The sequence below is a fragment of the Nymphalis io genome, chromosome 11 (assembly GCF_905147045.1).
Source record: "Nymphalis io chromosome 11, ilAglIoxx1.1, whole genome shotgun sequence".
NCBI lineage: Eukaryota > Metazoa > Arthropoda > Insecta > Lepidoptera > Nymphalidae > Nymphalis > Nymphalis io.
The window spans coordinates 7,219,563-7,232,946 of NC_065898.1; the positions used below are offsets into that span (position 1 = coordinate 7,219,563).

Genomic DNA, 13,384 nt, shown 5'->3' on the forward strand with positions numbered 1-13,384 from the left:
CGTAAATTTATCTATCGATCCTCAGTTCGATTAAGATTGTTATGAAATGAATGCTGTTGCATAAATCTGTTAGTTAATATTAAACTGGATTGTGCCTCCTTTATAGTATTATTATCTCAGTTGTTACTTAATATATTGTGGAATTAAGTCGATTATTTTAATCTGTTTTCATCCTATGTCATTAATACTTGACTTCAAAATATTTTTCGTCGTAATGCTACAAAATGTACGTTGAATCTATACTTAACTTAAACATATTGTGACACAATAACTTTAATAATTGTTCACTTTTTTTTAAACATTATCGTATAATATTATCATAGACACATAATAAAATATTTGTTTAATAAAACTACAGTGAATTTCTGGCCTTTATTTGTTGCTTGCTACGGAAATCACGAGGGTTAAACACTGGTAAATCCTTCAAACTACGGGGACTGTTCTTGAAGAAATATTTTATTTAGACTTTATTTTATTCCTTAGTTATCAATAGGTATAATCAGAAAAGATCACTTAATGAAAGATCGCGTATGATAAGATTTACTTTTTGATAGGCAATTGTGCTCCACGAGATCAGAGAAACCAGTGAGGATCGTGAGCTATGCTCGTCATTTCTTTGATGGGTAAAATAATAAACGCGATATTCTAAAGAACCTTCGACGTAGCTTGCAAAATTAGCACACGTGACAGTGGGCTGGCCATATATGTCGACGGGGACCTCTGATTGACAAATGAAGCGTAGGGCGGAAAGATGACCTGAAGGACCTCCGCTGCGTGGCTGAAAACACCTTGGGTTAGAAGCATGTCTTGTAATAGTAGTAGTACATTATGATTGGTTGAATAATGATGGTTCAATTTCATTTTGTATTCTACTAAACGTACACATAAGCTTAAAATGCGTAAACAGTATCAAATACGCTTTCGCATCAAGGATTATACATAAATATATAAATGTAAAAAGTAATTATGCAAGTTCATTATAAAATAATAGGTTAATTTGTGTTTTTAAAACTATACGTTTAATATATTTTTGTAATTACATTTCAATATTATGGCTGATTTCATAATTATTGTGCAGTTGCATAAAAAACGAGGTGACGTTACAATTAGCTATTATAGTAGTCTATAACATTATTATGTACAATTAATTTAAACTTGTTTATGTAATGTTAATAGACCTATCTGCTTCGTTTCTCCAAAATTAATAGCAATAAAATTTAATAACATCGTCTAACTCAAAGACAATTATTAAGAATATTAATATAAATAAAAAGAAATATTAAGAATATTATTATAATTTTTTTTTATAGAATAGGAAGGCGGACTAGTATATGGGCCACCTGATGGTAAGTGGTCACCAACGCCCATAGACATTGGCATTGTAAGAAATGTTAACCATCGCTTACATCACCAATGCGCCACCTACTTTGGGAAATAAGATGTTACATCCTTTGTACCTGTAATTACAATTCGAAATACGGGCAATTCGAAAAATACAATTTAATCTATTCTGCGTCATATAACGGTTTATAATCTATATGAGACAAGATAGCTCAGTGGATAAATTTAAAACGCGCGTGTGCTTGGCGTTGAAAGAAAACATCATGAGTAGGTCTGCATGTGTTAAATGAAATTCTGACACATGTTGTCCAGCAACTCACACAGAAACAGCGTGGTAAAATTAGCTTAAAACATTTCTCCTCAGAGGATCTTTGAATATTTAATTTTTTCTTAGTATTATATTTAAAAAAAAATATTTGTTGGGGTATTAAATAAAGAAACACACATTGATTTAATGTTATTTATTTTGACAAGGTAATCGGTGACCTTCAAACGTCTAATAGGTATCAAAAGTACAAAACGACAAAGGTAATAATCTCTATTACTTATACAATCTAGTGATAAGTTAAATAGCATCTCTTACATGTTTAACAGTTTTGGTACGAGTATACTAAACAGTAAGGTCATGGCAAATTGTCGAATATACAGACATACATATGTATTTGTAGGCAAAAGTAACACGGGGATAAACAGTTTACTTATATATTAATTTGTCATATTTTATTTAAAGTAAAAGCATTGAAAAAATATATACTTGTATTTTATGTAAAAAATCAATAAATTTTACCTTTATGATTTAATGAAATACAGTTTCATTATTATTTAACCATTCAATGAAAACAATACATATATTAATAATAGAATAACTTTATTATAATAATACATAATTTTTTATTGATATTTTGAGGAAGTTTAAAAATGAAATCATAATAAAAATATTAAATACTTCATACTCGTAACAATAATAGAGATCTATCTATACTTAAAGGAACGTTTACATTAGTTCTTTGAGAGACTTTCGTCAATATATTTGATACAATAATCATATACACGGATCCAATTGCAGCCAAGTAATAAATAAAATCACAGTTGTTTTATCTTAATTTAGTATAAGGATAGAAAACAAACGGTACGTTTGTTTGTCTTTTTTACAAAACACTTTATAATATATATTATATAAAATCTCAGAATTATAAACAAATACTTTTAATTTGCGTAATATTTTTAAACATAACAATCAGGGCGTTACGACGTCCAACTCAATAATCGTACTCTGTGGTTCCGCCTTAAACTTAAATAATTTATCCAACACACAGTATAATAATATTCACTGATCAGATCATTTTTAAACAAGTTTTCTAACATTTTATAAAATTATTTATATCTTCAAAAAGCAACAAGTTATATGTTTATTGGTAACCGGCGTTTCCTCTCAGACTAAAACACTAATACATAACATCAAATGAAGCAAAATTTACAAAAAAATAATACAAAAAGACTACTTACATCCATACGATTTCATCTTTATATCTACATATATCTAAAATAGCGAACACTCTGAACACTTATCCTATAAAGATACCTATTTACGTCTTTTATGCACAATGAATATAAAATAAATTCTAGCTCGTATAACTTTATCGGTAGTAAAAATTCGGTACGCGTTCTAACTAGACTACTTTGAACAATAGCTTCATATTTACATAAAGTATACCTATAACTTCTTTATAACCTTAAAGCCGACACGATGTTATTTCTTTGCATTTAATTGGGTCATTTTGTGAGAGATTAAATATGCGGTAACGATTAGGAATATTGAATGCACTGTCATGGAAATTTACACAACAGATAATTACATTTACATATTGTACTGTTAAAGGTATTGTTTTACGGCGCAGCTCACAAATGATCAAGCATCAACTCACGTAGTCAATGACGTACAGTTGTAATTATATATAACAGTCATTTGGATGTATCGACCAGATTATTGTACAATGGAATATTCCTTGAGTCACTATCAGGTATGGTCCGCGACACTAGCGGCCGTAGCAGCGCGGCGATTGGGCGCCACGCGTCCCATAAATGACCTTATCTCTTCGAAATAGGTCTCCTCTGGAGATCTTCGACGATTGTCATCTCCGTTCTCTGCTTCGTGTTTCTTTAGGTGCCTGTCCAGATTCGTTTGCTGACCGAAACAACGGTCGCAATGACGACATCGGAAAGGTCGTTCCTTGTTATGAATATTTCGCACATGTCTTTGCAAATTTGAAGATATCGAAAAGGATCTTTCACAGTATTTACAACGGTAAGGTTGCTCGCCTGTGTGTGTCCGTAAATGTCTTGTCAGGTTTGCACTTCTTGGGAACGCTTTTCCACAATAGGAGCAAGTGTAACGGTCACGTGCTCTGTTTATTCCGGGATTTTGAGGAACTGGAGGGGCTCTTGGAGCTCCGGGTGCAAGTAGGGTCGCTGCAGCAGCCGGTAGGAATGGGTAGCGACCGAAAGATGCCGGTAGAGCTAAGGGCAGTCTTCGACAAAATTGTAGCAGCGCAGGATGCGCTGGATGAGCTGGGTGTGTCGGGTGTGGAGGTGGCGAAGGAACGATAAGGTTGCAGTTTTCATCTTCTAACCGAGGTGGGCGCTTGTGCGTAACTCTTAAGTCCAGAGGTTCATCAGCACGTGGGGAGCCAAGAGGGCTGGGATGTCGCTCAAGAGGCGAGGAGGGCGGCGATGCGAGGCGGCGCGGCGCCGCGTGCTTTTCGCGCATGGCGGCCGCCGCGCACGCGCTCATCGGGCTCGTGCGCCACCGACCTGTAACAAAAAACGTCAGAATTAATGCTGAAATCGATATAAAATATTGGGTTTCGGTAATGTGTTTTCCAGCGAGATCAAAAAAGGTTAGTAAAATAACAATATTTTTTCACATTAAATAGTATCACAATTATTTAATCATATATATTATACTCGTATAACAATATTCGAATTACAAAGGGAACAAGTAAGTTGTTATAGCCATTTCGTGACATAGCGAAATGACGCGACCGGCGCGGAGGGTGACCATCTGATCGAAGCTGCTCCTACGCTCGCCTTCGACGCACGCCCACTTACTTGCGACATCGAAACTAGAGCAATCGATACAGAAACTATGTTTTTTTAAATAAATTATTAGCTATATTTTATTGAGTACTTTTCGATGAGATAAATATATATTGCTAACGAACAAGATTGCGAACGCTTGAATTATGTTGATAGAATCGTAATGATATTGATCTTAATAGTGCTGGCAAGACGAATAATATATAAAATCGATAACTGATATAAATAAGTTATTTATTTAAAATAAATAAATCAATTTATCTAAATATCAAATTTATTCTTTCATTAAATTTAAAATTTATTAAATATATAAAATCATGTTTTCAATGTAATTATTTAGCGAATTTATAAACTTGAAATTATATCTTCTTACACAAGAAGTAGTTGATTTATTTACTTCTTCGTCCCTTTCACCTGATCCAGTTTCGTGCCCACACTTCGCTATAACATATACTGGTAAAAAGTCGCCTCTTGTTCACTGAACAACTATATTGGTGTGATTGATCAGGGCAGTGTACATACGTCACCCACGTCTCGTCATGGCTGTTTGAAACTTGTACGGCGCCGTTGAGATTTAGAATACCGATACGATTACACGTCAAGCATATATTACGATTTCATTACGCATTAAGTGTGACTGATTGAGTTTTATAGATATATATTGTCTACTCTTTAATAGGGTTATTGTATATTGCAATTATAAAATATATAATTAGTAATCTTATGATTAATAGTAAATCTTTAACGATTTTGTACGATTATTCAATTTAATTATTTTAAAGTTACATGTATATTTAATTTGAACATAAAATGAAGGATATCTTCTTAAAAGTGCCGGTACAAATTTGTTGGCTCACGCCTACGATCAGACACGCCGCTAATTTGTGCCAAAAGCAGACGACATAAATCCTTTGAACAAGAGTCAGCTATCGACGTCTCGGGAGCCTTATTTGGTGAGCTCGTGAGGCCGGTGCCGCTTGTTTATGATTTGTAACCAATGTTCCTCGCGAAACCATTCAGCCCCTGGAGAAACTGAGAAAATAATTGCGCATTAAGAAACTATCAGGTTAACCGCAAGTATCGACATTACAGACAGCGGCGGTACCAACTGTGCGATATTTGCACGTACACTAATAATACTCGAGACTCGTAGATAAATTTGTCGGCGATATGAAAGAATTGCTCGTACTCTTCACGCTTCTGACTATTTGCACGTTTAGCAAATAGCATTTAGAGCATATTTGTGTGCGCCCATCACGACTCTAGTCACGATCCACTAATTACTCGTAATTAACGACGTTCGGAAGCGTCGTGACGTATTGCGTGGTAGGCGGAGCGAACACGGTTATGTATGTTAATGTAAATAGCGTGGCCAATGAGCGCCATCACGCCGCGCCGCCTTGTGATATATTAGCATTTGAATCGCTTATTCGTTCTTACCGCTACTTTGAGCGCCACTCCAAACGATCCGACTCATGACTTTTGTGGGCTTTTATGCATTTCGAATAGGCTCGTCAACTCGCCTCACAGGTTTGTTATGTAAAGTTAAATTTAATAAATTACAGTATTCGAATTTATTATATACAAAATCATTATATCGACTTCCAATATTATGATACTAGATCGCGATAAAACGTGCCTTCAATAAATAAGTTTATTTATCATTATCAGCTAATAATAATTTAGGTATTATACTGGAGGTGAGGTGTGAATTGAAACGAGACATCGTAATTTTATCTGTAATGATTTCATTCCGATTAAACGCTGCGTTCCTATTTCAAACGAAGCGTAAGGACTGTTATATAATATCTTTATTTAGTATTTACATTTTAAAATACGGATAAATATAATTGACTGCACAATGTTACAATAACTCTTACGCATTGACAAATTAAAACATTCAAAAACATTACAATATATAATAGCTAGTTTGTCTAATGTTACAATGGTGTTGTTTGAAACTAGTTCTGGCCGCACGACAAATTCCATTTGCGACGAAGGGTCACCGGCAGCAGACCTTACTTAATCCGTTTCATAAATCTATCATCACGGCAACTATACCATAAGCGTTTAGGTATACTTATGATAGTGATTTACAACGTCCGCTCATCAATCACGATAAGTCTATCAAATGTAGGCATTATCAACAAGATATTGTCGTTTATACCAATATAGCATTAGTATGAATACAATAAAGTGTATTATGGCGTGGAGTTGTTTGTAGTGAGTTAAACAGTGTGTGAAGTAAACTGCCAATGATACGCGTTTTGCATGGTCGGTAGTGCGGAACATATGGGTGGTGCTTCAATTTACTGACGATATTGTAAACAAAATAAAAACTATTTTATGACATATTCTTTTTATTTAATTATTCACGAGAGAGATTTATTGTATTATAACAACTTTTAAGTAGTATTTTCAGGCGTGATGACACTACGGAAAAGTACAATAAAGGTTTTCTGAGAACAAAACCACAAACGCTGCTAAATAATATATTTACATTTAATTTAATTATTGCCAATATTATAAGGAGTTATTATATTTCGTGTGGCATGTTAGCGGTATAAATTTCATTCATAATCGAATGTATTAAAATGCCGCCATACCAAAATGCAGTAAATGTTTCAATAATAAATATCAGCTTAAGTTACTGCGTATGCAATTGCTTATAAAAACTACGATTTGTATAAAAGATAATGCTTAGTTATAAATTGTATGAAATCGTTTTTTATATTACTCTCTTTAAGGTGACCATTTAAAATAAATAACATTTGTAACGTTTGACTAACGACATTGGTATAGAAATAGTATATAAAAAAATTAAAACATAGTCACTACAAATGCGTTTACTACGAATACCATCATTGGAAATAAATACGTTAAATTTATTAAACTTCCGAATTTGGAATGAAAATGTCAATATTAGATATGAATTAATTCATATAATAACATTTCCGTTCGTTTAAACGTGTAAGTACATTAAAAGGCTTGCAAAAGCGCAGGTTAACTCCAATCTCATATGACACACAAATACTCCACATACTCTCTCATAAGATCGAGGCCGCAGCAGATTCACACGCACTGCTAGTTTTTTAGGCTACATATCGACAACCGGGATCTTTGATTTATTTCATATCACTATTTTAGGAAACGCGTCGCGCCGATCACCTTATGGCGCGATATGAAATTACTATACGATGTATGAACCCTGTATGAGAAATAAATCAAGCTTAGATGTATGGGTTATGTCCTCGGACATACTAGTGCTGTTTAAAGAAAAAAGTCTGTAGCAATTGATCCCACGTACATTATTCCAGTTCACTTAGCATTCTATGAATATGTGATTTAGGTACTATAATATCTAAAATACCTCAAAATTATTTAATAAAATAAATTTAACATAAATTCGTTAAAATTGTTTTATTATAGAAACAATATTTAATTATTTACCATTTTTAAAATCGTTTTAGCAGTATTTAATTTGACTAAAAAAATTATCCTGTAGGTATACGGTACATCTGACCAATAGATGAGTGATGTGTCGCGCAGGCGCTTTACTATATTGTAAATCGAAACACCGTGTGTGAGAATGGGAGCGAAATATGTCGTGAGAACATTCGGAAATTGCAACCTTTTTTTGCGAACACATTAGCACACTGCTTAACGTTACAATATTAACTATTAAGCGTACGATTTTATGCTTCAAATATGGAATTTATAAATACAAAATTGTAAACGAAAAAAAAAATATTATACAAGGAGTAAGTAACCAGACAGTTCTATTTTTATTTATAGAAATTATATCATTTCCAATTAAGTAGTTCCTACAAAAAGTATAAAAAGATGCGTAAGAAACTTTCTAAAGTACTATTTAATACGTAAAGTAAGTGTTAAGTAGGAATATATTTTTCTTGGCGCAAGCATCCAGGTTAAACGAGAGGCGTTGTTTACGGTAAGTATTCGCTTATAGTAATAAACTGTTTTACAAAGTTTATGGGTGAAATTCTTCTGTAGTTACCGAGTTATAGTCGTAAAATAGAGTTACGGCGGGTCGGTCTAATTACCAACATATTTAAGCACGCGCCAAATAATAATGAGCATTTGCGTAGACTCGAGATTGGATCGTAAACATTTATAAAAAAAATGTTCTTAAATTTAAAGCAAAGCAAGTTTTTGCACGCTTTATATTTTATAGCTTCAGTTGTGTGTAATTTACAGCCTGTTTGTAAATAAATCAAGGAAGTGAATGATAACAATTTAGTTCGAATTGTCTTATTGGTTAAAAATTGCAAATATAATGTTAAGAAAATGACAATACGAAAAGATCTGATATTCGTAGACTATTTGGGTAGTAATTATTTGTTGAATGATATAATCTAATACAATACGCTCAATTCTACACCAAAATAAGAGTTTTATTGGTAAATTCTATGAATTTGCACTCATTTGTTGGTTTTAACAAGTCTCATACAATACACAGACGAGGCGTTTTTTATATTTTTGATTAAAATGTTTTCTAAGGTTTCTTCCTTTATATTCTCCTTTATAATGAGCGCGCTTTATTTATATAGTTAAATATGTTTATAAATAATTTAGATGAATTGTAGGTCGGATATTATCAGATATACAAATTGAATGGTATTTTTTATTCTTCATGGAAGTAAAATAAAAATCTTTAAATATAATTAGCGTTACATATATGTCAAGTATATAAGTTACGTACGGTACGTAATAAAAACATAGCTGCAATGCAGTCCATTAGCTCCATTGTATTATATTATATTGTTCTACAATATTCTATATTAACAGTAAACTGTTAGATTGTTGTTTAAAAATGAATTCTTTATATCAACGAATATCAATAAAACCCTCAACAATTTATATATATACATTTATTTTCTATTCGGCTTATCGCTATTCAATTCTATCGAAAAGCAGTCAGTTATATCTGTTAAATAAAGGTTAACGATTGTGATCATTACGGTAAAGATATAATATTGCATTTTCATTATTTATTCAGCACATAATCTCCACAAAATTGTGTAGAAGGTAGATAGCAGGAGTTGTCTCGTAAATTACGACGTGGTATTAGAATGAAGGCAGGAAACCTGGCACATTTGCATTGGTGATTCGGATTTGCGGTGACACGGCCAGTATTAAGATGATGTATGAGTCTCTGATTACGGATCTGGGATGTTGGGGAGCTCGTAGTGGGTGAACTAGGGACACGTCTTGTTATTCTTGTTTAGCATAAACGGTTTTATCAAGCTTGTATTAAATTTTATAGAAATTGTTGCGATTTAAATAAAAGTTGCGAGCGAAATACTATACAGTTTATTTCAATTGAATTTACGTTATAATCAAATATATTGTTTATTTTGGCTATTATTTTATAGACGTATTCAATGGACCCTAATATTTTTAAAATTTCGGAATAATCGCAATAAAATGTTTGTAATTATTGCTTTGTAAAAAGATGAAAAAATACATTTGTAGACATATCATTAGATAAGATAAGATATCATTTTAAATAGAACTAAAAACAGTTTTAACATTAAAAAAGACGTTAGCTTTATACCCGTATCTATTAATTGTGATTCAAAACACGCTTACTTGAGATAAATGCCTACAGGTATCTTGAACGCATACCTTATGTTACCATAAATGAAAATTCAATTAATGCGATAATATTAATAACTGCTCACAGTAATCATCTAAGTGTTGTAGATATTAAATGTAACTTTATTTATACTAACTTAGTTTGCTTCTATATATCGTTTTATTATTATGCAAAAATAAATCTTCCTCTATATTTAATTTGCAGTGATATGACTAATATGGTGTGCCGTCAAAATATGAATACTTTACTAGTGTAGTGGGAATATCAGTGAAATTAGACATATGCATGTTTCACGATATTTTCAACACCGATCGTGAAATGAACTATAAACACTAATTAAGCACATTCTGTGGTGCTTGCGTGGGTTTGAACCCGCTATCATCGATTAAGTTATTCTCAACGAAGATCTTTTATAGTCTATTTATGTTGTTAAATAAAAATCAGTGGTCAGCGAAAAAAGCGTCTTTGAGAGTTTGCTGCAGAAGGCTAGATAATTAAATCGACCATTGAATCAACATATTATATTAATTAGTTATTAAATTTGCATGTCTTTACCGTTTCACTGAAAGATTATGTCAAAAATGTTTACTAATATTGATATTTCGATATGCTAATAGAAATTCGAATGGCTATAATTAAAAGCAGATAACATGAAGTAAACAAAGGAGAGGCAGGTTGCAACTGATATCAAACAACGGAATGTTAGACCATAATAATCTAAGAGACCAAAACACGACATTTCGCCAACGCAACCGTACGTAGGTGGTCATGCCTTTATCAAGAACTAGCGCTGGATTTTATTAGACATACCCTTAATAAATTGCGGGATTGTCGCGTGTCGTGTCGGCTCGGAAAATTGTAGTGTATGTTAATGTTTTTATTTTCAAACCAGTACAGATATTCTATGAGAAGTAATTCGAAACTCACCGCAGAATGTGATCGTGAAATTTCAGAAAGTGATCTGCGACTTTAGTAATAAATCTTTTACATTTAAAAGATAACGATGCAAATTTACAATTATGCATTTATGCTAAAATTGTTTTTGAACATCAAAGCACCACTGAAGGTTTTCATGTACTTAATTTATGGTTATAATTCATCTCGTCCTTTTCGGTGAAGGAAAACACCGTGAGGAAACCTGCATATGTCTAATTTCACTGAAACTCTACCACGTGTGTATTCCACCAACCAGCATTGGAGCAGCGTGGTGGAAGAAGCTCCAAACCTTCTCCTCAAAAAGGGAGAGGAGGCCTTAGCCCAGCATTGGGACATTCACAGGCTATTACCAGTTAAGTCTATCACCTTATCTTGAGAGAAAATACTTTTGATACGTTGAAGTAATTTTTTTGCTCGTCATGTCTGTATATTTGTATCACATTTTGAATAAACACATTTTTAATAATAAAGTATAAAATATGCATCAGTTAAATAAAGAGTATACATTTGATTATTTATTTTATTAATTTAAATGTAGCTTCAAAAGTTATTTATATAAAATAATAAAAGAGTCCAAGATTTCATTGTATATCGAATTGATAACTATTTGATAACGTAAGCCGTTATATGCAATTGAATTCAAATAACAGGATTAAATCGATATTCGTAAATCATTCAACTTTTTCAATTGCAAAGAAATGATTTTACGACTTTTATTATTCAAGTTTAATTTTAAATGTTTCTAAAAATAAATTAATCTCCCATTTTAATTTTAACATAAAGATATGATGCGATTTATTTTTTCTTCATTTGTATCTCATAGTTTATCATAAGACACAACAAAACTCTTTTTATAGTTAAGAATTTAGATAATAATAATTTACTTATCGAATTAAAAAAAAATGTAAGCACCATAATAATAAGCATAAATAAAAACATCTTCTGTTTTTATTTTATTGTAAATAACAAATTCATTATAAAAAATTATATGCTTTTCTGAAACACTTAAAATATGTAAATCGGATACTAAATATGTATTTATCAAAAGCGATCCGTCTAGTTTTGTGTTATTAGTATTTTAATTAGCGGTAAATATAGTATTACTTCAAAAGGCTCGGTAACATAAATGAAATATTTGAAGTTAATTTACTGTATCTACTAATAAGGCCTAATAAGATAAGAAAAGATAACTCTTATCCTGCGATGATAATTAGATATATCATTTCGCCACTAAACCGCCATCCGACCGGATGTGTCAAGTGTCACTAATTGTATGCAAACCAACCTCAGAGTAATGAGGCTGCAGCTTTATTTAAATTTTTTATTGGTCTCTAAAGTAATGACTGCAAGTTATATAATAGTATGTCTTGATTAATTAATTGTATGTAAGACGATGTGTATATTTAGAAAATATAATCAAATATTTATGACGGGTGAAAGTGAATTCTAACTTGTCACCTTAATTTTTTTGAATGAATATTTTATATGAGGCAATTTTATGAAAATATTATTTTTAACTTTCGAGTACTTGTTCATACCGGTAAGATTTTCTGAAAATTTGTATATTAGGTAATCATTCTTATGTGATATCACTCGTAAATCTAAAATCAAGTTAGTTAGAAGTTAGTAACAGCCTGTGAATGTCTCACTAAGGCCTCCTCTCCCTATTTTTGAGAAGGTTTGGAGCTTATTCCACCACGCTGCTCCAATGCGGGTTGGTGGAATACACATTTAATTGTGATGGCAGTTCAAATGCAACAAACTCTTAACTATGTGTTCGAACGCCTATTACCGGACGAAATAAAAGACGCTAATTAATTCAGACGTACACATATAATTCACGACACAATACAGTCAGGCGAACACTAATGTACATATAAATTCAATCACGATAATCAGAATCGAAAGAATATTTGGAATCGCATTAACTATAATTTTTAACAACAACAACAACAATTTGAAATTACAACTTCTGTTAGTATCTTGTGACAACATGGACAGAAATAAGATACAAATACTATTACTACTACTAAAATATAATACAAATTAATGTAAAAATATATGTATGAATAAAAATACTTATTACTAAATATTATTTCAAATGAGTGGCTACTAAGTGAAAATAGTTTTTAGGATAATTAAACTGTCATTACTTACTGATATTTTCTTCGATAAAGTCTTCGCCAAAGTGTTGAGAAAGAAACCGATCATGTTGTTTACAAGTATTCTTAATGTAAAATTAAAAAAAATAATTTACAAATAGAATACATACAAAACATACTGTAATGTTAACAGTCTAGTTATTATGTTAGTGTACAAGTCTCATACTTCGTTTTTATTAAATTAATTATTCTCATAAACACTAATGGCTGCAAGTTTTTGTACCTTTGA

The 13,384-nt window shown here is 31.9% G+C and overlaps 1 protein-coding gene across 3 annotated transcripts in view; it reads right to left on the minus strand.

Annotated features, from left to right (window-relative positions):
- Window positions 1-1,787: 1,787 nt before the first annotated feature.
- LOC126771964 (transcription factor hamlet-like) overlaps window positions 1,788-13,384 on the minus strand; it is an 87,256-nt gene continuing 75,659 nt past the window's right edge. For all 3 annotated transcript variants that reach the window (XM_050492160.1, XM_050492159.1, XM_050492161.1), the window contains exon 3: window positions 1,788-4,152. In XM_050492160.1, the coding sequence (XP_050348117.1) occupies window positions 3,359-4,132 (774 nt within the window). In that variant the 5' untranslated portion in view covers window positions 4,133-4,152 and the 3' untranslated portion in view covers window positions 1,788-3,358. The remainder of the gene's footprint in view (window positions 4,153-13,384) is intronic.